General features: G+C 46.9%; 1 protein-coding gene across 4 annotated transcripts in view; it reads right to left on the bottom strand.

The window, feature by feature from the left end:
* Positions 1 to 23547, bottom strand: part of LOC120979751 (protein transport protein Sec16B-like) — a 269654-nt gene that overhangs the window by 163185 nt on the left and 82922 nt on the right. For all 4 annotated transcript variants that reach the window (XM_040408708.1, XM_040408707.1, XM_040408709.1 and 1 more), the window contains one exon: positions 8947 to 9008. In XM_040408708.1, the coding sequence (XP_040264642.1) occupies positions 8947 to 9008 (62 nt within the window). The remainder of the gene's footprint in view (positions 1 to 8946; positions 9009 to 23547) is intronic.

Raw genomic sequence — 23547 nt, 5'->3', positions numbered from 1 at the left:
GGGATCTTAGGGTTTCTTTAGTCTTAGGCACGGGGGCACGTTTATTCCCACCTTCAGGGTCTGAATGTGGGCACAGAAGTCCAGGGAGAGTTGGTAGGGATTTGTCAGGAGGTGACCTTTATTCTCAGCTTCTGGCCTAGACACTTGTTTTATGGTTTTCTGTGTTTCTATTGTATCTCGTATCCTAACCAGCGTGACAGGTAACAAATCTGCTTTAAATTATTGAAGACACAAAGCGAAACTGAAGAAAAAAAAAGGGGTCCAAGCACAGTGCACTCCCCAAACAAAACTCCACATGTACCAATGAAGATAAAGGGACAATCGTCTTTTTTCGATACAGTGTATCACCATTTAAGTCCAATAGACAATGCGTTTTAGGGTTAAAACCTCATTATCAGGTCAAAAGGACACATATATATGGCCATATATATACACTCACCTAAAGAATTATTAGGAACACCTGTTCTATTTCTCATTAATGCAATTATCTAATCAACCAATCACATGGCAGTTGCTTCAATGCATTTAGGGGGGTGCTCCTGGTCAAGACAATCTCCTGAACTCCAAACTGAATGTCAGAATGGGAAAGAAAGGTGATTTAAGCAATTTTGAGTGTGGCATGGTTGTTGGTGCCAGACGGGCCGGTCTGAGTATTTCACAATCTGCTCAGTTACTGGGATTTTCACGCACAACCATTTCTAGGGTTTACAAAGAATGGTGTGAAAAGGGAAAAATATCCAGCATGCGGTAGTCCTGTGGTCAAAAATTCCTTGTGGATGGTAGAGGTCAGAGGAGAATGGGCCGACTGATTCAAGCTGATAGAAGAGCAATGTTGACTGAAATAACCACTCGTTACAACCGAGGTATGCAGCAAAGCATTTGTGAAGCCACAACACGCACAACCTTGAGGCGGATGGGCTACAACAGCAGAAGACCCCACCGGGTACCACTCATCTCCACTACAAATAGGAAAAAGAGGCTACAATTTGCACGAGCTCACCAAAATTGGACTGTTGAAGACTGGATAAATGTTGCCTGGTCTGATGAGTCTCGATTTCTGTTGAGACATTCAAATGGTAGAGTCCGAATTTGGCGTAAACAGAATGAGAGCATGTATCCATCCTCTGATGGCTACTTCCAGCAGGATAATGCACCATGTCACAAAGCTCGAATCATTTCAAATTGGTTTCTTGAACATGACAATGAGTTCACTGTACTAAAATGGCCCCCACAGTCACCAGATCTCAACCCAATAGAGCATCTTTGGGATGTGGTGGAACGGGAGCTTCGTGCCCTGGATGTGCATCCCTCAAATCTTCATCAACTGCAAGATGCTATCCTATCAATATGGGCCAACATTTCTAAAGAATGCTATCAGCAGCTTGTTGAATCAATGCCACGTAGAATTAAGGCAGTTCTGAAGGCAAAAGGGGGTCCAACACCGTATTAGTATGGTGTTCCTAATAATTCTTTAGGTGAGTATATATATATATATATATATATGTACATTTGACCCGATGAGGGGGTTTTAACCTCCAAAATGCATTGCCTATTGGACTTAAGAGTTTTCTGACATTTTTTTACTGATGACCTATCCTCTGGATAGGTCATCAGTATCTGATTGGTGGGGTTTGACACCTGGGACTACCGCTGATCAGCTGTTTGAGAAGGCACCGGCACTCCTGTGAGTGCCGCGGCCTTCTCCATGCTCACCAAGCACAGCACCTCCCATTGTATAGCAGCTGTGCTTGATATCACGCTCAGCCCCATTCACTTTGATGGAGCTGAGCTGCTCCTAGGCCACGTGACTGATGAACGTGTCGTCGCTGGACTAGGAAAAGAAGACAGGAGCACTGCTGCCTTGTCAAACTGCAGATCGGCGGGGGTCCTAGCTGTTGGACCCCCACCAATCACATACTGATGTCTAGTGTTGAGCGAATTGAACCTGACGAAGTTGAATTCGATCCGAATTTCAGGGAAAATTCAATTCATAGCGAAGCCGAATTTTATTGTGCTAGGAATTGATTTTCCCTGAATGGCGGTAAAAAATGTTTAAAAAAAATCACACTTACCTCATCCGTTTCAGTGTGAAGAGCCAGCCGCCACCATGTTGTTTGAAGATCCTGCGCGAAGTCCCGTGCACGGTGACGTATGATGTCACCACGCCGGCCAACATGACGACATCATCACGGAGGCCGCGCGAGATTTCCCGCTAGATCTTCAATCAAGATGGAGGCGGCTGGCTCTTCGCGATCAAATGGATGAGGGTAAGTGTGATTTTATTAAATTTTTTGAGTTTACACTATATTACTGCTATCAGATGCTGCAATCAGCTATAAATGCGGCATCTGAGGGGTTCAATGACAGGGAGCGGCGCAATCGCTGTTCCCTGTCATTACAACCACTACTTATAATGAAATGCGCTACGTGATGAAGTAAATTGTCACAAAGAAAATCTTTTTGTAAAATTCAGCAAAGCAGCCGAATAAAATTTTCCAATCCTTCGCTCATCACTACTGTCCTGAGGATAGGTCATCAGTATAAAAATCTCAGAAAACCCTTTTAAATGGTGATACATTGTATCGAATAAAAACGAATGTCCCTTTATCTTCATTGGAACACGTGGAGTTTTGTTTGGGAAGCAAACCATCCTTGAACCCTTTTTTTTCTTTTTGTTTTTCTATGGGGGCACATATTTATTTAACGGCATTGTAAAAGTAAGAAGTAACTCCCAGACAGCTCTAAGGTTCATGTCTGCTATACAGCCCTAGAATAACTTAATGTTTGAGTGCCGGCAATATTTATGGCGTGAATAGAGGCTATTTTATATCCTTCTGACACTATTAACGGAACCTGAGTACAAAGAATATTCTGCAAGAACAAAAATTAATTTTAATATTAATAAATCATAATTTCGTATCAGTTTCCATACACAGTGAAACAATTGGCGATTTCCCAAAAGCGCCACTAATCTCTTAGTCCACATTGACACAGGCTATGTATTTAAGGAAGATTTCATTTACATGTATGTCTCTGGGAAAATGAGCCTACTGGGAGAGAAGCAAAGGGAGCGTCGGCAGAATTCATGAACGTGGAGTTATCTGTGACATTTTAAATAAAATATTCACATTCTTTTTGATGCACGTTCAAGCAAAAATTCCTTTTTGTATATATTTAAGGGTTCATTCACACGTCCGCAGTGTTTTGCCGATCCGTAAAACACCGGGCCGGCACCCTAATAGAAATGCCTATTCTTGTCCGCAGCTGCGTACAAGAATAGGACATGTTCTATTTTTTGCGGAGCCGCGGACCAGAAGTTCTGTCCCCATTAAAAATTAATGGGTCCACACCCCATCCGGACCCAAAGTGCGGACGTGTGAATGAACCCTAATAAAGAGATAAAAAATCTGGTTACACTACTGGTTTCACTCTGGGATTTTCATATTGATATCCTATCCTCAGGATTAGGTCATCAATATCAGATGGGCGGGGGTCCAATTCCTTACACCTCCGCCAATTAGCTGTTTGAGGAGGATTCCTCGCAGCTCTTCAAGCACAGCTCTGTCCATTTGATAGTGGCTTTGCTTGGTATTGCAGCTTGTCCTTATTCACTTGAATGGGACTGAGCTATGCCTAGGTCATGTGACCAATGAATGTGATGTCACATGGCCTAGGAAGAGGCCTAAATGCTCATGGAGTGCTGCGGCCTCTTTGTACAGCTGATTGGCAGGGATTCTGGGAGTTGGACCCCACCAATCTCATACTGATGACCTATCCTGAGGATAAGCCATTAGTAAAAATCCAGGAAAAAATTCAAATACTCAAAGGCAATGTAGAATCCAAAGCATGGCTCCCAAAGTTTGACAAGTTTACAATTTTTTTTCTTATTAGGAGGAAAACATTTTTAATTTAAAATAATGCATTAAAAAAAGTCATACTATGTCTCACCCACTTTATCTGACTTCTATCTTGGAAAAAGTGGAACAGGTGGCTCATATATATGGCTCCCTATCTGAACACCATATTTCTCAATGTATTCACACCAGACAACTGGCATTAATATACTGATTAATCTCCAACCTCTCTGCACACAGTATATTATAAAACTGGCTGTCTGCAGCCATCATTAGGGGGCGCTAAATTCATAGGAATGTATACAGTTACCATTGAAATCAATGAAAGCTGTAGAATCTCTGCACTGAGATCCCCTAGTGGTGGCTGATGGAAAATGCAGTGAATTTTACAGCATGTCATAATGAGAGTACCAGTTCAGTGATGGGCCCCCCTTCCGCCCCGGGCCCTATAGCAGTCATCTGGTCTGCCTCTATGGTAGGTATGTCAATAACCTAAGGTCTCCACAGACAGGGGAACCAGCTGGAAGGTCACAACACTCTTCTATTGTGCAAGGAATGAGAATAGGTCCTGGGCAGAGACAAGCACAGACTGGATTTGAGGGGGTCCATGGCAGACTGCGTAACAGGCCCTACATTTTTCAAGCCAAGAGGGAGGTAGGCAATGGGGGATCATTTGATCACTGTCACTCAAGAGCCTATGTACACATACATGGAAGCACCGGCATCAGAAGAGGGGGTCATTAAATTATACGGGGTAAGCTGTCCTTTATGAACACCTAGTAAAAAGTCCATCTCCAGCTTTCTTCTCTTTATCATTAGCTAACCTGTTCTGACTGAGATGTGTTATCTATAAAATTACTGTGTGGGCATTTTTAATCTTTTGTACATATTATAATTTTGAGCTGTTTGACATAATGTAAAACGATTATACCTTCAACTCCACTGCTGCATAGTAACTTCTGTATGGTTATTATATGAAAAGCCGCAAGACCACAAATGTATGCTGAACACTGCCATTCATGTGATCCCTTAGATATGTAAGATACATACTAGCTACAGATAATAAAATGAAATGTAACAATCATAAACCCTGATACAGGGCACATACATACAGTCCTGATCAAAAGTTTAAGACCACTTGAAAAAATGGCAAAAAATCATATTTAGCATGGCTGGGTCTTAACAAGGTTCCAAGTAGAGCTTCAACGTGCAACAAGAAGAAATGGGAGTGAGACAAAACATTTTTTGAGCATTCAATTTAATGAAAACAACGAATAAACTGAAACAGGCTGTTTTTCAGCTGATCAAAAGTTTAGGACCACACCTCCAAAAAAAAACTAAACCCCCCCAAAACAGAAATCCAACTTCCAAACATGAACTCAGTAATGAGTAGCTCCGCCGTTATTGTTTATCACTTCAAAAATTTGTTTCGGCATGCTTGATGCAAGTGTTTCCATGAGGTGAGTGGGAACATTTCTCCAAGTGGTGAAGACGGCCGCACAAAGGCCATCTACTGTCAGGAACTGTTTTTGTAAACTTCCCTTGCCATCCATCCCCAAAGGTTCTCAATTGGATTTAGATCAGGGGAATACGCAGGATGGGCCAAAAGAGTGATGTTATTCTACTGGAAGAAGTCCCTTGTCCTGCGGGCATTGTGTACTGTAGCGTTGTCCTGTTGAAAAACCCAGTCTTTACCACACAGACGAGGGCCCTCAGTCATGAGGAATGCTCTCTGCAACATCTGGACATAGCCAGCGGCCGTTTGACGCCCCTGCACTTCCTGAAGCTCCATTGTTCCACTGAAGGAAAAAGCACCCCAGACCATTATGGCGCCCCCTCCACTATGGCGCATAGAAAACATCTCAGGTGGGATCTGCCTGTCAGGCCAGTAACGTTGGAAACCATCAGGACCATCAAGGTTAAATTTTTTCTCATCAGAGAATAATACTTTCTTCCACCTTTGAATGTCCCATGTTTGGTGCTCTCTTGCAAAGTCCAAACGAGCAGTTCTGTGGCTTTCAAGGAGACGAGGTCTTTGAAGACGTTTTTTGTTTTTGAAGCCCTTCAGTCTCAGATGCCGTCTGATGGTTATGGGGCTGCAGTCAGCACCAGTAAAAGCTTTAATTTGGGTCGAGGATCGTCCAGTGTCTTGACGGACAGCCAATTGGATCCTTCGGCTCAGTGCTGATGAAATTTTTTTGGGTCTTCCACTTGACTTTTTTGTTCCATAACCCTCAGGTTCATTTAAGAAATTCCAAATGACTGTCTTACTGCGTCCCACCTCAGCAGTGATGGCACGCTGTGAGAGACCCTGCTTATGCAGTTCAACAACCCGACCACGTTTAAAAGGGGAGAGTTTTTTTGCCTTTGCCATCACAACGTGTGACTACCTGACAGAAAATGACAATGAATCCACATCTTCGCACAGATTTGGCCTTTTAAAGGCATGTGGTCCTAAAATTTGGATCAGCTGAAAAACAGCCTGTTTCAGTTTAATCGTTATTTTCAATTAATTAAATGCTCAAAAAATGTTTTGTCTCACTCCCATTTCTTCTTGTTGCATGTTGAAGCTCTACTTAGAACCTTGTTAAGATCCAACAATGTAAAATATGATTTTTTCAAGTGGTCTTAAACTTTTGATCAGGACTGTATAACAATATCAACAACAGCTGAGGTTATATCCATAGCCATAAAAACTATGACTCAAGTTCCCAGAAGTGGGCACCACAAGGGCAAATCTGCAGGATTTGTCTGTTTCATGATAGAACCTATCAGGCCATTCATGACACCCTATAAAGAAATAGGGAGAAGCCTGTCAATCTAACGGAGCCATGAGGGGGGAGAAGCCAGCAGGGAACCACTGAGATGACTTTTCTCCCCATTCCTGGCTCCAATTCAAACAATGTTTTCTCAAAAAAATATTTCCCTGTAAGACATATTTGTTTGTAACCGGGGATCCTGCTGTGATTTCACGTTTCCCATACTTTAGGCCAGGCATGCTCAACCTGCGGCCCTCCAGCTGTTACAAAACTACAGTACAACTCCCAGCATGCCCGAACAGCCTACAGATATCAGCCTACAGCAGGGCATTGTGGGAGTTGTAGTTTTACAACAGCTGGAGGGCCGCAGGTTAAGCATGCCTGCTTTAGGCTATGAATCTCCTGACAGTTTCCCTTTAAGTGACCTCTTCAGGGGAAATGAGTGGACACACTAAGCAGACATATCATTTCCAAGGGCTGGTAAAGATAGATTTGCTGCAGTCAGCAGGTCTTATTCTAGAAAATGTTTGTCAAGTTACAAAAGACCCTTTAAGGGGATTATCTGGTACTTTTTTTTAGGAAATACTGCCAATAAAGAGGTCTCCTATTCAGGACTATTCATCTATTAGGGCTCATGCACATGACCGTGTGTTTTGTCTGCATCCGATCTGGATTTTTTGCGGGTTGGATGCAGACCATTTCCCTTCAATGGGTCCGCAAAAGTTGTGAACATCACTCCGTGTGCTGTCTGCATCTGAATGTCATTCAGCGGCCCTGCAAAACAAAAATAGAACATGTCCTATTCTTGTCCGTTTTGTAGACAAGGATAGGACAGTTCTATAGAGGTCAGCAAAATGCGGAATGCACATGTCCAATATCCATGTTTTGCGGATCCGCAATTTGCGGACTGCAAAAGCGGCAACGTTCTTGTGCATGAGCCCTGAGTCACAGTGAAAAGCTACTAAAAACTGAATTTCCCACTGTGGAGAACCCAGCACGTGTGCATAGCACATTGAGCACTTTCATTAATAATAAGCACTATGGGGGTCATTTATAAATACCAGCGTTTTTGACACCGGTGTTAATAAAGCCCTATAGCTGGCGATCGATCCACCGAAGTTATGAAGAGGCGTCGGCCTCTCCATAACTTCGGCACATCCAGGGCTAGTCTAAACTTAAGCCAGCTTCCTAGCTGTCTTCCATTTTCTATGCATAAACCAGGTGTAGAAAATGATAATTGAGATGGGCCTGCTGGACCATCCCCTTCCCCACCCACTCCACGCCCACAATTTTAGACCTGGCGTGAGCGGGGAAAAGTCGCAGATGGCGGTGCAACTAACCGTTGCCTTGCCATCTGCGCCTGAAATACGCCTAATATAGGCGTATTTCAGTATAATAAATGACCCCCTATGTTTCCCTAGTGTATCCTCATGATAGGTCATCAGTATCTAATTGGTGGGGGTGAGACACTCGGCACCCCCACTGACCACGGCCTCTTCCTAGGCCAGAGATGTCACATTTATCAGTCACATGGCCTAGGTGCAGCTTAGTCCCATCTAAGTGACATGTTCTGAGCTGCGATACCAAGCACAGCTGCTATCCAAAGGAAGGCGCTGTTTTTGGTATGCTGCAAGGAGGCCACAGTGCTTACTGGAGAGCTGCAGCCTCTTCAAACAGCTGATTGGCAGAGGCGCCAGGTGTGGGACCACCACTGATCAGATACTGATGATCTATCCTGACGATAAACACTTGGAAAACCCTTTGAACATTTCTGGATGGATTCCTTCGCCAATTACACGTGATCACTTGAATTTCAGCAACAGGATATATACCCTTTGCTTATTGTCATGGAGACCTTCTAAACAAGTCGCAAGCTGACTTTTTAAGGGGTTTTCTGAGACTTTTATACTGATCATCTATCTTCCTAATAAGTCACCAGTAGGCTTGATCTGAAGGTCGATTTACTCAAGCCTAGTCATCAGTATCTGATTGGTGGGGTCCGACACTCACCGGCACCGGGACTCACATTAACGCCGTGGCCTTCTGACACCTTAACCTAGGCCACGTGGCCTAGGCGCAGTTCAGCCTCACTGAAGTGAATGGGGCTGAGCTGCGATACCAAGCACAGCCACTATACAATGTACTGCACTGGTCCTACTGCTAGCTCCAGTGCCTTCTGAAACGGCTGATAGGTGGGGGTCCCACCGATCAGATACTGATGACCTATCCAGAGAATAGGTCATCAGTATAAAAGCCTTCGAAGATCCCTTTAATGCATAGTCAGTTGTGTTTTGTTGGATTTACAGTAATTTCCATTCTCTTCAGTCATTCACCTCTGCACAGGACCTGGAAACCCTCTCATCTCCTCCTGTTCCGAAGTATCATGAAGCAGAATCTAGAATGAAGAATTCAATATGTTTTATTAATTAGTCGAAAGCTCACACAAATCAAGAATCAATGAGAAATGACATCACATTATAAAATATATGTAAAAAACAACAATGGCTGATGCCTTTTGAAGGGATTTTCCAGCTATAGGGAATTATAGCATAATGAATGCATCAGGTGGGTGGTGGCCTGAAAACTGTGAAGAAGTGGGAAATAGCAGGAAGTAAGCAAGCAATCAGTTCTCGAAGTCTGAAACATTGGCAAGCATAAGGGTATGACCACAGTACAACAATTGTTCAGGAATGGTTTGAGGAACTGAGGAACATGACAAAGAGTTCAAGGTGTTCACTTGGTCTTCAAATTCCCCAAATCTCAATCTGATTGTGTAACTCTGGCATGTGCTGGAAAAACAAGTCTGATCCATGGACTTAGAGAATCTTACAGGACTTAAAGGGCATCTGTCAGCAGTTCTGTACCTATGATACTGGCTGACCCGTTACATGTGCACATAGAACTCTGCAACTGCCGCGCCATCTACACTTCAGGAGGTCAGGACCAGGTGTGATCACATTTACACTGCCTGGTCCTGTCAATCAAAGTGCAGAGGGCGCGGCAGTTGCAGAGAGAGCAGAGCCTCTAGGTGTAATGGCAACGCCCCCATTGCTCTTAGAGGCATATCCAGATCACCTTCCAGTTCATTCTTCTGCCTCAGACAAAATAGTTCATTCTTCTGCCTTTTCACAACTATTAAATATAATATATAAACACAATTTATAGTGTAAGAAAGAATTGATGCATGGATTAATATACTGCAAAGAATTGCTACTACTTTAGTTTACTGTGTACCACACCATACAGCAATGAAATTAAATAAAAATAGAAATTATTGAGAGATATGAGAAACCGCATCAAAACCGTATTGATGCCGCATAGGTCCCACAGCGTTTTGTGGTGCAAGGGAAGCAGGGACCATTGATATGAAAGCTGATATAAAATCATGCGTATGAAGGATTGCTTTAATGTATTGTATGATATGTTTTTTAGAGTATTTTTTAAGTATTTTTTAGAGAATTTTAATTAATTGTCTTATTTTTTGCATTACCATAGTGGCCTAAATTATCAAATAAGATGGTACATAAGGAATTATAGGAGTACTAAAGAAATATTTATCAGTTATATAATGACGCAAATGGAATGAAATGGAGGAATTAATCCACAAACAAATCCACATCGGGTCTTAGAGAAGACCAAAACACCCTATATAAGGGGTGATTTGATGGGGGACTGAGAACCACTGAGGAAGGGGTCATTTAGAACCCCGAAACGCGTTTGGTCAAGGATCCCCCAGACATATTGGAACTTTATTGGATACAAATTTTCCGTGTGCTAATTTACCCACAAGAAATTGTTCAGCGCGCGAGGAGTGGAAATTTATTGCACTACCACAAGCTACAGCATCAGTAGACACGTGCAAACAGCCACCAGCGCGGAAGTCGTACGGATAGAGCTCGCAAGACACCGGCCTCCAGCTTTACAAGAGAGGTGTCCAGAGCGACAAAGGGGTATCAGGCAGGCACGCTAAGCACTTTTCCTAACAGCACGCTAACAAGATCATACATTGGAAAAGCGCAGCATTCAGATCAGTTCAGCTGACTTGTACGTATAGCGGGACGCCGCTAAACTTTTACTTACCGAGATTATACCAAAGCAATATATCTGGAGTATGTACTATTGACTAAGACTGTCTATACCATCCATGAGCATTCTGGAAACAGTAGCACGGGCTTGATGCCGATATATACCACTATTGGAAGTGAAACTTACTACCAAGCGACCATTACTGGTTGACTTTGGGGGTATTGTCCCTAGCGCAGACGCGCATTGTAGGACTATTTGTCACGGAACCATGAACCAGACGTACAACAAGAGATAAGTGAAAATGAGAAGGCTTTATTGAAAATAAAGCTGTAAAGCAAAAGTCCAAACGGATGGTGAAACCGAGCAGAGTCTTTGCGAAGCCAGAGGTCAGGAACCAGAAGGGTAGTCAGACGAAGCCAGGATCAGGAACCAGCAGGGTAGTCAGACGAAGCCAGGATCAGGAACCAGCAGGGTAGTCAGACGAAGCCAGGATCAGGAACCAGCAGGGTAGTCAGACGAAGCCAGGATCAGGAACCAGAAGGGTAGTCAGACGAAGCCAGGATCAGGAACCAGAAGCAGCAGCAGTCTTAGAAGCATGTGAACACAAGAGGACCAAGCAAGGAACTGAAGCCACAGACCTCCTATATATATGAGCTAGGCATCCAGCTCCTCCCAGAGGAAGGAGGAGCCGCAGGGTGGAAGGCTACAAGAAACCCAGAATCCAAGATGGCCGCCAGCACATGTCAAACGAAGGAGAGCAGCAAGCAGGTAAGACCATGACAGTACCTCCCCCTCAAGGACCCCTCCTCCGCGGAGCACAAAACGGTTTCTGAGGGAAGCGTGCGTGGAAGGCTCGGAGCAAGGCAGGAGCATGGACATCTGCGGAGGGAACCCAGGAACGCTCCTCTGGACCATAACCACGCCAATGGACCAAAAACTGCAACCGACCGCGGACCAGGCGTGAGTCCAGGATATTGCTCACCTCATATTCCTCACGATTGCCCACTTGGACCGGACGAGGCCGAGGAACCGAGGAAGTGAAACGATTACACACCAGTGGCTTCAACAGGGAGACATGAAACACGTTGGAGATCCGCATGCCAGGAGGAAGCGCAAGGGCATAGGCTACCGGGTTTACCCTGCGAAGCACTCGGAAGGGACCAACAAAGCGAGGCGCCAGCTTGGGAGTGGGCACTCGAAGGTTGAGGTTGCGGGTGGACAACCATACACGGTCTCCGACCTGGTAGGAAGGAGCAGGCGCTCGTCTGCGATCAGCCTGGAGTCTCTGGCGCTGCGCAGAGACCTCAAGAGACTTCTGGATCTGTACCCAAGAAGCACGTATGACGGAAAGGTGATCCTCCACAGCCGGAATATCCTGGGGAGAGAATACCTCCGGTAACACGGCAGGTTGGAACCCATAATTGGCCATGAAGGGAGACGTCCCAGAGGAAGAGTTCACCGCCGTGTTCCTGGCAAACTCAGCCCAAGGCAGGAGGTCAACCCAATTGTCTTGGTGATCGGAGACATAGCAACGAAGGAATTGCTCCAAGGCCTGATTGGATCGTTCTGCGGCCCCATTGGACTGAGGGTGGTAGGCCGAGGAGAAGGAGAGATGAATCCCCAACTGGGAGCAAAAGGCGCGCCAGAACCTGGACACAAACTGACTCCCCCGATCCGACACAATCTCCTTAGGCAAACCGTGCAACCGGAAGACCTCCCTGGCAAAAATCGTGGCCAACTCTTGTGCAGAGGGTAACTTCTTGAGAGGAACACAGTGGCACATTTTGGAAAACCGATCCACAATCATGAAAATGACCGTATGGCCTCGGGATGCAGGGAGGTCCACAATGAAATCCATCCCCAGGTGTGACCATGGACGCTCCCCGGTGGCTATGGGTTGCAGAAGGCCCAACGGAAGGTGCCGAGGGGACTTACTCTGGGCACAAACGGAGCATGCCGCTACATATGCGGCGATGTCGGAACGTAGGGAAGGCCACCAGAACAGACGTGAAACAGCCCAGGACAGCTGATTCTTTCCAGGATGCCCCGCGGTCTTGGAGTTATGGTAGGTACGCAACAACCGAGTGCGCAACTCCTCAGGCACAAAACATCTGCCGTTGGGTCTCCCAGAGGGAGCACCAGATTGAGCCGCCAAAATCTGCTCACCCAGGGGAGAGGTCAGGCTGGTGCGAATGGCGGCCAGGATCTGATTCGGAGGTATGACCGAAGTCGGAATCGACTCCTCCCTGGACAGCTCGGAGTACTGCCGTGATAAGGCATCCGCCCTGATGTTCTTGGAACCGGGTAGGTAGGAGACCACGTAATTAAAACGTGACAAGAACAGAGCCCATCTGGCCTGACGTGGTGTCAATCTCTTGGCCTCAGAAAGGTAGGTCAGATTCTTGTGGTCCGTCAGGATGAGAACCGGAACCACCGAACCCTCGAGCAAGTGCCTCCATTCTTTAAGGGCCTGCACGATGGCCAATAACTCCCTGTCACCAATCTGATAGTTGCACTCCGCGGAAGACAGTTTCCGGGAGTAAAACCCACAAGGAAGCAGAGGACCCTCTGGTGTTCTACGCTGAGACAGAAGGGCGCCTACTCCCGTCTCAGACGCGTCCACCTCGAGGACAAAGGGCAACCCAGGGTTGGGATGCGACAGAATCGGAGCCGACACAAAGGCGGACTTTAGGGCCTCAAAAGCTCGGATGGCCTCGAGCGGCCAGACCTGGGAATTACTGCCCTTCCTGGTCAGATCCGTGAGAGGCTTGGCCAGCATGGAAAAGTCCCTGATGAACTTCCGATAATAATTGGCGAAGCCCAAAAAGCGCTGCAGGGAACGAAGACCACTGGGCTGGGGCCACTGTAAGACAGCCGAAACCTTCTCAGGATCCATGGAGAACCCCTCAGCGGAAATGATGTAACCTAAGAAGGTTACCTGGGATCGGTGAAATTCGCATTTCTCAAGCTTACCGAACAGCTTGTTCTCTCGTAACCGTTGCAACACTCGTCTGACATCCAGAATGTGGGCCTCCATGGATTCAGAATATACCAAGATGTCATCCAAATAGACTACCACACACTGCTGCAACAGGTCACGGAAAACATTGTTGATGAATTCCTGAAAGACTGCGGGCGCATTGCACAACCCAAAGGGCATAACCAAGGATTCGTAATGACCGGTCCTGGTGTTAAACGCGGTCTTCCACTCATCGCCCGCCTTGATCCTTACCAGGTTATATGCCGCCCTCAGGTCGAGTTTGGTAAAGACCGTGGCCCCTTTAAGGCGATCGAACAGCTCGGAAATCAAGGGTATCGGGTAAGCGTTCTTGATCGTGATGCGATTGAGACCCCTGTAATCGATGCAAGGCCTCAACTCACCGCCCTTCTTTTTCACAAAGAAAAATCCAGCCCCTGCCGGGGACGAAGATTTGCGAATGTGTCCGCGTGAAAGCGCCTCCCTCACGTACTCCTCCATGGCCTCATTCTCCGGTACCGACAGTGGATAGACTTTGCCACGAGGAGGAACGGCACCAGATTGTAACTCTATGGCACAATCATATGGGCGGTGCGGAGGTAGGGCAACCGCGCGCACCTTATCGAATACATCCCGGTACTCCTCATATTCAGGAGGCAACAGAGAGTCCGAGGAAGTACACAGCAACTTGACAGACCCATGGATGCAACTAGCCCCACACTGCGGTGACCACGAGAGGATCTCGACCGATCTCCAATCGAAAGTCGGATTATGCTTCTGGAGCCAGGGGTACCCCAAGACCACCGAGTAGTGTGGAGACGAAATAACCTGGAGGCAGACCGACTCTCTGTGAACGGCACCAATGGCTATCCCCACTGGAAGGGTCTCATGAGTCACGTGTGGCGGCAGAAGGGGTCTGCCGTCTATCGCCTCAAGAGCCAGTGGGGAACCTCGAGCCTGCAGAGGAATGGAATTGGCGGCAGCGAACACACTATCAATGAACAAACCACCAGCACCAGAGTCCACCAACGCCTGGGTCGTCACCGAGCCCCCGACCCAGGAGAGGACAACAGTGATCAGTGGTTTGTCAACACGGGAAACCGGGGACGAGGAGACTCCACCCAAGATCTGCCCCCGACAGGTTCTCAGGGTACGAGCGTTTCCCGGACGGTTCGGACATGCCAACCGAAAATGCCCACCGAGACCACAGTACATGCATCGGCCCTCACGTCTCCGGAGTGCCCTCTCCCCCTCGGACAGGCGAGCAAACCCCAGCTGCATGGGTTCACCCCCAGACAAGTCATCCCCAGGAGGCGTGGGAGGAGAGGGAGGCACGGGTGGGACAGCAAACGTAGGCACCAATCTGTTAGAAGACCTCCGCAGGTTCTCCTTAAAGGAAGGTCTCTCCCTGAGTCTGGTGTCAATCAAAATCAGGAAAGAAATAAGAGACTCGAGCTCAACTGGTAGGTCCTTAGCTGCAACCTCATCCTTCAAGGCATCCGAGAGACCATGAGAGAAAGCAGCGACCAGAGCCTCATTATTCCAGCCCACCTCTGCTGCCAGGGTACGAAACTCAATGGCGTATTCAGCTACGGATCGTGAACCCTGTCTGATGGACAAAAGGAGCTTCGCAGCAGAGGCAGCACGAGCCGGCACATCGAATACCTTCCGAAGAGAAGCAACAAAACCGGAAAACTCGGCAACCACCGGATTGTTGTTCTCCCATAAAGGGCTGGCCCAGGCCAAGGCCTTGTCCGAGAGCAGCGAGATCAAGAAGCCCACCTTTGATCTCTCAGTAGGAAAGGCATGTGGCAGCAACTCGAAATAAATGCCCACCTGGTTAAGGAAACCTCGGCACTGAGTTGGCTCTCCCCCAAAGCGCTGTGGAAGAGGGGCAGAACCGGTCATACCCCGAAACACCGCAGGTGTCGGGGTAGACTCTGGCGCAACAACAGGAGCGGCAGTAGGAGCGAGCCCAGGAGCGACAACCGACCCATCGGCAACGGGAGCGAAATGAGCCGTGCGTTCAAGCAGGGTTTGCAACGCCACAGCAAACCGACCCAACAGGTGATCCTGCTGATCAAGTCTGGCAACCAGCGTGGGTAGCGAGGATGGCCCTGTACCGTCAGAATTCATGGCTTGGTCCTAATGTCACGGAACCATGAACCAGACGTACAACAAGAGATAAGTGAAAATGAGAAGGCTTTATTGAAAATAAAGCTGTAAAGCAAAAGTCCAAACGGATGGTGAAACCGAGCAGAGTCTTTGCGAAGCCAGAGGTCAGGAACCAGAAGGGTAGTCAGACGAAGCCAGGATCAGGAACCAGCAGGGTAGTCAGACGAAGCCAGGATCAGGAACCAGCAGGGTAGTCAGACGAAGCCAGGATCAGGAACCAGCAGGGTAGTCAGACGAAGCCAGGATCAGGAACCAGAAGGGTAGTCAGACGAAGCCAGGATCAGGAACCAGAAGCAGCAGCAGTCTTAGAAGCATGTGAACACAAGAGGACCAAGCAAGGAACTGAAGCCACAGACCTCCTATATATATGAGCTAGGCATCCAGCTCCTCCCAGAGGAAGGAGGAGCCGCAGGGTGGAAGGCTACAAGAAACCCAGAATCCAAGATGGCCGCCAGCACATGTCAAACGAAGGAGAGCAGCAAGCAGGTAAGACCATGACACTATTGTACCGTCTTATTTATTTATACACCGCACTTTCTTATTATCGATTTTAGGTTATTTATTTTATTTTATTTTTAGGCTATTTTATTTCATTCATTGTTGCATATTATATGCATGGTCATATTTTATGATATATTAAATTCTATATGTTCCCAGTATATTGAGTGTGCCCGGCTACCCTATTTTTTCAGTTTTTCTTTCTAAGAGGAAGGGTGATTCCTCTTAACTGTGTGCACCTCTATCATTGGTTTGTGTGTCACTCCTGTGCGCCAGATAGCAACAGATATCCTTTTTTCCTAATCTGTTTTTATTTTTTGATTGCAGATTTATTGATTCTATTTCCTGAACATGTTGCCAGCCATCTTGTCAGTACTTTGCAGCATTTAGAGAACTGCTTTACAGCAGCCACATGGGCAATAGACACAATGGTCTGGTGGAGAAATCATTGACTTCTATGGGAGAGCTTTCTAGTCGTGCTCTGTGGCCTGTGCAGAGGTCAGGAGAGATTAGATAAGCCTTGGCAATCACCTATTGTAAATGGTGGATCCATTGTTATCTATATATAGAGGTGATATCTGCCATTCTAATCCTGCTTGTTATGATAAGCAGATAACTGCAGTAAAGTGTTCAGTACAGACCAATAAGTGGTGCCTATTATTAGACTAATGTTTTTTTTAAAATATAGTGACACTGAAAATTTAAGATAATCAAAAATCCTTCAAAATATATTAAACATAAAAATGTGATTTAAACAATAGCTTGTTTTCTGATGACACATTCCCTTTAAAGAGTCTGCTGCTAACACAGGGTCTTGGCCATCTTCAGAGGTCTTGTGGAGTCCATGTGTTAATCGGTCACAGCTGTTTAAAGCCCTACAGTGTACAATATTAGGGCTCATGCACACAAAAGTATTTTCTTTCCGTGTCAGTTCCGTTTTTTGTGCAGACCGTATGTGGAACTATTCCTTTCAATGGGTCCGCTAAAAAAAAACTGAAGTTACTCCGTGTGCATTCCGATTCCGTATGTCCATTCCGCATAAGAATAGAACATGTCCTATTATTGTCTGCATTACAGACAAGGATAGGACTGTTCTATTAGGGGCCAGCTGCTCTGTTCCGCAAAATACGGAGTGCACACAGACGTCATCCGTATTTTTTGCGGATCTGTTTTTTGCGGACCGCAAAATACTTACGGTCGTTTGCATGAGGCCTTAGGTTGATTAGTGTGTATCGGTCTACCTAAAGCACAAAGATGTAAGATCAGATCACGAAGAATTGTGAATGCAGCTCTGGAAAAGAATGGCGGAAGAAATGATGGAAAAGAATACAGTATGTACAAGTCATAAAATGTGATGCAGAGCTCAGGGGTGCACCACCAATGAGGCCAGGTCGATCGCCTCAGGCACACTAGGTAGGGGCAAGAGGGGGGGCAGCTGAAGGGCCGTGGGGTGAAGGGAGGGGGTTAGGTTAAGAAATTGGCATTGGGGAGTGGGGGTGCCCTTTCAGTTTTCGCCTCAGGCAGCAGAAAGGCTAGGTGCACCCCTGGCAGAGCTGTTCAACGTGTTTTTTGCAGACTATACCTATATGTAAACTATGAAATGGCATTTAAAGGTGAAGGTACCCTTTAAGCCACATGTGTATAATGCAGGAGACCACCTAATATGTAGAGAGGGCAGCAGCAGACCTCGTAATGATATGTAAATATGACCTTTGTATCATACTCGGAGGGGTTAAGTACAGGCGGCCTATGTTTAATGGGGTGTTAAGAGATTATATTTCCTGCTTAAAAAATGCAATATTGGGATGCAATGGCTTTTAAATATTGGGACGCTTCTACCCCTGTTTACCCATTAATGTTATTAGGCTCTGTAATAAGAACCAAATAAATCTAGGAATCAGGTTTGAATTTTGCATATATGTTACATACTGTACATAATGAAACGTAAACATTTGCATTTTGTATGAATGAATCGCTGTGCCTGATTTACTCTTTTAGTAGCCATTGTAACCTCATATTCACTAAAAGCAAATCTTAGCAAATCCAATGCTCCTGAGTGGCGTCGCCAGGGGGGGGCCAGAGGGGGCCACGGCCCCCCCTATATCATGCTGTGCCCCCCCATGTGCCCCCCCAACTAAAATGCCCCCTGAGCGGCTGCAGCCGGGCACAGGGAGATGAGCGCTTCCATTGCGCTCATCTCCATAGTCATCTGCCTGTGCTGCGGCGGGGCAGGGGAGGGAGAGGCGTGTCCCTTCCCCTTCCTCTGATAGGCTGCAGGCACTAGGCCGGCAGCCTATCAGAGGCCGGTGCAGGCGGCGCAATGATGTCATCGCGCCGCCTGAGCCATACAGCGCGGGACACAGGCCGGAAGAGGCCTGCATTGCATCGCTGACATGGAGGTAAGTATAAGTGTTTTTTTGTTTGTTTTTTACAATAGTTTTACAGGCACATTGGGGGGCTCTTGTTACTGGCACATTGGGGGGGGGGGCTTTATTACTGGCACATTGGGGGGGGCTTATTACTGGCACATTGGGGGGCTTATTACTGGCACATTGGGGGGGGCTTATTACTGGAACATGATGGGGGGCTTATTACTGGAACGTGATGGGGGGGCTTATTACTGGAACGTGATGGGGGGGCTTATTACTGGAACGTGATGGGGGGCTTATTACTGGAACATGATGGAGGGGCTTACTACTGGCACACGATGGGGGGGCTTATTACTGGCACATGATGGGGGCTTATTACTGGCACATGATGGGGGGCTTATTACTGGCACATGATGGGGGGGCTTATTACTGGCACATGATGGGGGGGCTTATTACTGGCACATGATGGTGGGGTTTATTACTGGCACATGATGGGGGGCATATTACTGGCACATGATGGGGGGCTTATTACTGGCACATGATGGGGGGTTATTACTGGCAAATGATGGGGGGCTTATTACTGGAACGTGATGGGGGGCTTATTACTGGAACATGATGGAGGGGCTTACTACTGGCACATGATGAGGGGGCTTATTACTGGCACATGATGGGGGCTTATTACTGGCACATGATGGGGGGCTTATTACTGGCACATGATGGGGGGGCTTATTACTGGCACATGATGGGGGGGCTTATTACTGGCACATGATGGTGGGGTTTATTACTGGCACATGATGGTGGGCATATTACTGGCACATGATGGGGGGCTTATTACTGGCACATGATGGGGGGTTATTACTGGCAAATGATGGGGGGCTTATTACTGGAACGTGATGGGGGGCTTATTACTGGAACATGATGGGGGGCTTACTACTGGCACATGATGGGGGGGCTTATTACTGGCACATGATGGGGGCTTATTACTGGCACATGATGGGGGGCTTATTACTGGCACATGATGGGGGGGCTTATTACTGGCACATGATGGGGGGCTTATTAGTTGCACATGATGGGGGGGCTTATTACTGGCACATGATGGGGGGCATATTACTGGCACATAATGGGGGGCTTATTACTGGCACATGATGGGGGGTTATTACTGGCAAATGATGGGGGGGCTTATTAGTGGCACATGATGGGGGGCTTATTAGTTGCACATGATGGGGGGGCTTATTACTGGCACATGATGGGGGGCATATTACTGGCACATAATGGGGGGCTTATTACTGGCACATGATGGGGGGTTATTACTGGCAAATGATGGGGGGGCTTATTAGTGGCACATGATGGGGGGGCTTATTACTGGCACATGATGGGGGGCTTATTACTGGCACATGATGGGGGGCTTATTACTGGCACATGATGGGGGGCTTATTACTGGCACATGATGGGGGGCTTATTACTGGCACATGATGGGGGCTTATTACTGGCACATGATGGGGGCACTTATTACTGGCACATTATTGGTGGGCACTATAGGGGCATCTACTGAGGCCACAAATAAGGGGTATTTTATATGGGGGGCTCTGTACAGTAGCATTTTTTTACTGGGACACATTATGGTGGGTACTATGGGGAAGGGGGAGAGGAGTACTATGGAGTAATCTACGGGGGGCACTAAGAAGGGGAATTTTATACTTGCAAATTATGGGGGACACTGAGGGCATCTACTGGGGCACGATATATGGGGCATTTTATACTGGTACATTATGGGGGGCACTAGGAGGAAGGGGGGAGAGGAGCACTATGGGGGCATTCACTGGGGGCACTATATAGGGGTATTTTATACTGGCACATTATGGGGACATTAGCTCAACTGGAGGCATTACAAGGAGGTATTTTTTGCATTGTCACATTATAATTATTTTTACTGGGGGGGGGGCATTATGGTGGGCTTTATTACTCCCCCATGGTATGAGCCCCCTAGTAGCAGCACCAGCCTTTCCCTGCTCTGCTATCACTCTGCCCCTCCACTCCTTATTATGAAATCTTTCTCATTAGGATAAAACACAACATCAGCTCAACCAAGCCCCCGGCCATAGTGTTGAAGTGGTGTCCAAGATCCCCAAGGGTGAAGCCAAGTAATTGTAAGTTTTCATATGAAAAATGTTTGTTATGCACATATAGCATCCACTGTGCCACACAATATACAGTATATCGCTACACTGTGCCACACAATATACTATATATCGCTACACTGTGGAGTCTGTTCTATAAGCACCATTGTTCTGTGGCAGCGGACAGAAAATAATCTGGAAGTGCCCGTCCCGAGACCAGGCTCTGGATCCGCGACTGGACCGCTCACAGGAGTGTAAATTTCTTCTAAACTGTAATCCGTATCCTCTGACCTGCAGAAATCAGCACTCGCTCGGTAACAACTAACAGGAAGTGCCTGTAGGCTGTAGCCTGGCCCTGTTACCGATGCTAGCTGAGTGGTGTAAGGTTAAGGTACTAGTAGAGATGAGCGGCCGCTGAATCCTGATTTAAAGTTAAAGTTACTGCATGATATGGATTACAGTTTAGAAATGTCAAATGTACACTCCTGTGAGAGGCAGGGAGGGAGATCTGTAGATGACACTGTTATAGGGAGGGGGATCTGTGGATGACACTGTTATAGGGAGGGGGATCTGTGGATGACACTGTTATAGGGAGGGAGATCTGTAGATGACACTGTTATAGGGAGGGGGATCTGTGGATGACACTATTATAGGGAGGGGGATCTGTGGATGACACTGTTATAGGGAGGGGGATCTGTGGATGACACTGTTATAGGGAGGGGGATCTGTGGATGACACTGTTATAGGGAGGGGGATCTGTGGATGACACTGTTATAGGGAGGGGGATCTGTGGATGACACTGTTATAGGGAGGGGGATCTGTGGATGACACTGTTATAGGGAGGGGGATCTGTGGATGACACTGTTATAGGGAGGGGGATCTGTGGATGACACTGTTATAGGGAGGGGGATCTGTGGATGACACTGTTATAGGGAGGGGGATCTGTGGATGACACTGTCATGGGGTGGATCTGTGGATGACACATATAGCATAAGATGCTATATACGGTATGTGTCATCCACAGATCTTCCTCCCTATAAAAGTGTCATCCACAGGCAACTAGGACATGTTGAAATCTGAAATCCGAGTGATTTTTTATTTATTTTTTAAACCACAGACAGCAGGACTTTTCTTCCCTGTTGCGGTTTTAGGTATTGGGTAAAGTATCGCCGAATTTCTAAGCATACTTGTGTAAATGTATCGTTGTTATAGCTGCCCCCCCTTTTGTCCTGGCCCCCAGTGTGCCCCCCCAAAATTTGAAAGCTAGAGACGCCACTGATGCTCCTTAGTGGTCATTCAGACGAACGTGTAAGGGCTCCGTGCCCGTATTGCAGACAGCAAATAGCGGGTCCGCAATATACAAGCAATGGCAGTGTGCAGTCCGCTCTGCGGATGTTAACCCATTGACTAGAAAGGGTCAGCGACATGCAAGATACGGCAAAAGATAGGATATGTCCTATTTTTTGTGGAGAGGTGGCGTGGATCGGAAGCCCACTGAAACACTCTTCCGAGTGAAACACGCTTCCGAGGGATTTCAGGTCCATGCTTCGCAGCGCAAAAGATAGGACATGTCCTATCCTTTGCGAATCGTGCACCCATTAAGGTCGATGGGTCCGCATCCGCAGCACGGACATGGAGCCCATACGTACGTCTGAATGAGCCCTTATGATTGAGAAACCACTTTGCAGAATAAGTCATCAATATCTGATCGGTGCGGAGCCAACCTCTGGCACCATCGCTGGTCACCGTCTGGAAGGGGTTGTGGCAATCCAGAAGGCGCAGTGGCCTTTTCATAAGCCAGTGACATTAAGTCCATCAGTCACATGGCCTTTCTGCAACTCAGTCCCATTCAAGTGAATAGAACTGGGCTGTAATACCAAGCACAGCCATTATCCAAAGGACAGCGCTGTGCCAGGTATACAATGAAAAGGCCACGTTGCTTGTCAGAGCACCACAGACCCTTCTAAGAGCTGAATGGTGGCAGTGATGGCAGTCAGGCCCCTACTGATCTGATTTATTAAAAGGGTTGTCTCACTTCAGGAAATGGCATTTATCATGTAGAGCAGGCATCCTCAAACTGCGGCCCTCCAGCTGTTGTAAAACTACAACTCCCACAATGCCCTGCTGTAGGCTGATACCTGTAGGCTGTTCGGGCATGCTGGGAGTTGTCGTTTTGCAACAGCTGGAGGGCCGCAGTTTGAGGATGCCTGATGTAGAGAAAGTTACTACAAGGCACTTACTAATGTACTGTGAATGTCCATATTGCCTCCTTTGCTGGCTGGATTCATTTTATCATCACATTATACACTGCTCTTATCCAGGGGTTACGTCCACCGCTGCAGCACAGATACAAAGTGGTCGGGATGGGAGCTGCTGAGCATGCATGCCTATGTGCACCCCCACAGTCCCAGCCACCAGAGAGGCCGGCACTTTTTCTTATAGTGTTTAAGCACGGCCACCACTGATGGACTGCAGGGTGGTCATAACCATGGAAACGAGCAGTGTATAATGTGATGCAAAAATGAACCCAGCCAGCAAAGGAAGCAATATGGACAATCACAATATATTAGTAAGTGGCTTGTATTAACTTCCTCTACATGATAAATGCCATTTGCTGAAGTGAGACGACCCCTTTAAGTCCTATACAACCCTTTAAATGGTCCTGACTGATAATAACAGTTAACGTACACACCTGCATTCCCCATGGAATAACAATTCTGGATCATCTCTGGTATTGTTCCTTTAAATTTATGAATACATTGACAATTTGAG

The sequence above is a fragment of the Bufo bufo genome, chromosome 9, assembly GCF_905171765.1.
Source record: "Bufo bufo chromosome 9, aBufBuf1.1, whole genome shotgun sequence".
In the NCBI taxonomy this organism is placed as follows: domain Eukaryota; kingdom Metazoa; phylum Chordata; class Amphibia; order Anura; family Bufonidae; genus Bufo; species Bufo bufo.
The sequence above is the reverse complement of the archived record's forward strand: the minus strand, read 5'-3'. Positions and strand labels throughout refer to the sequence as shown.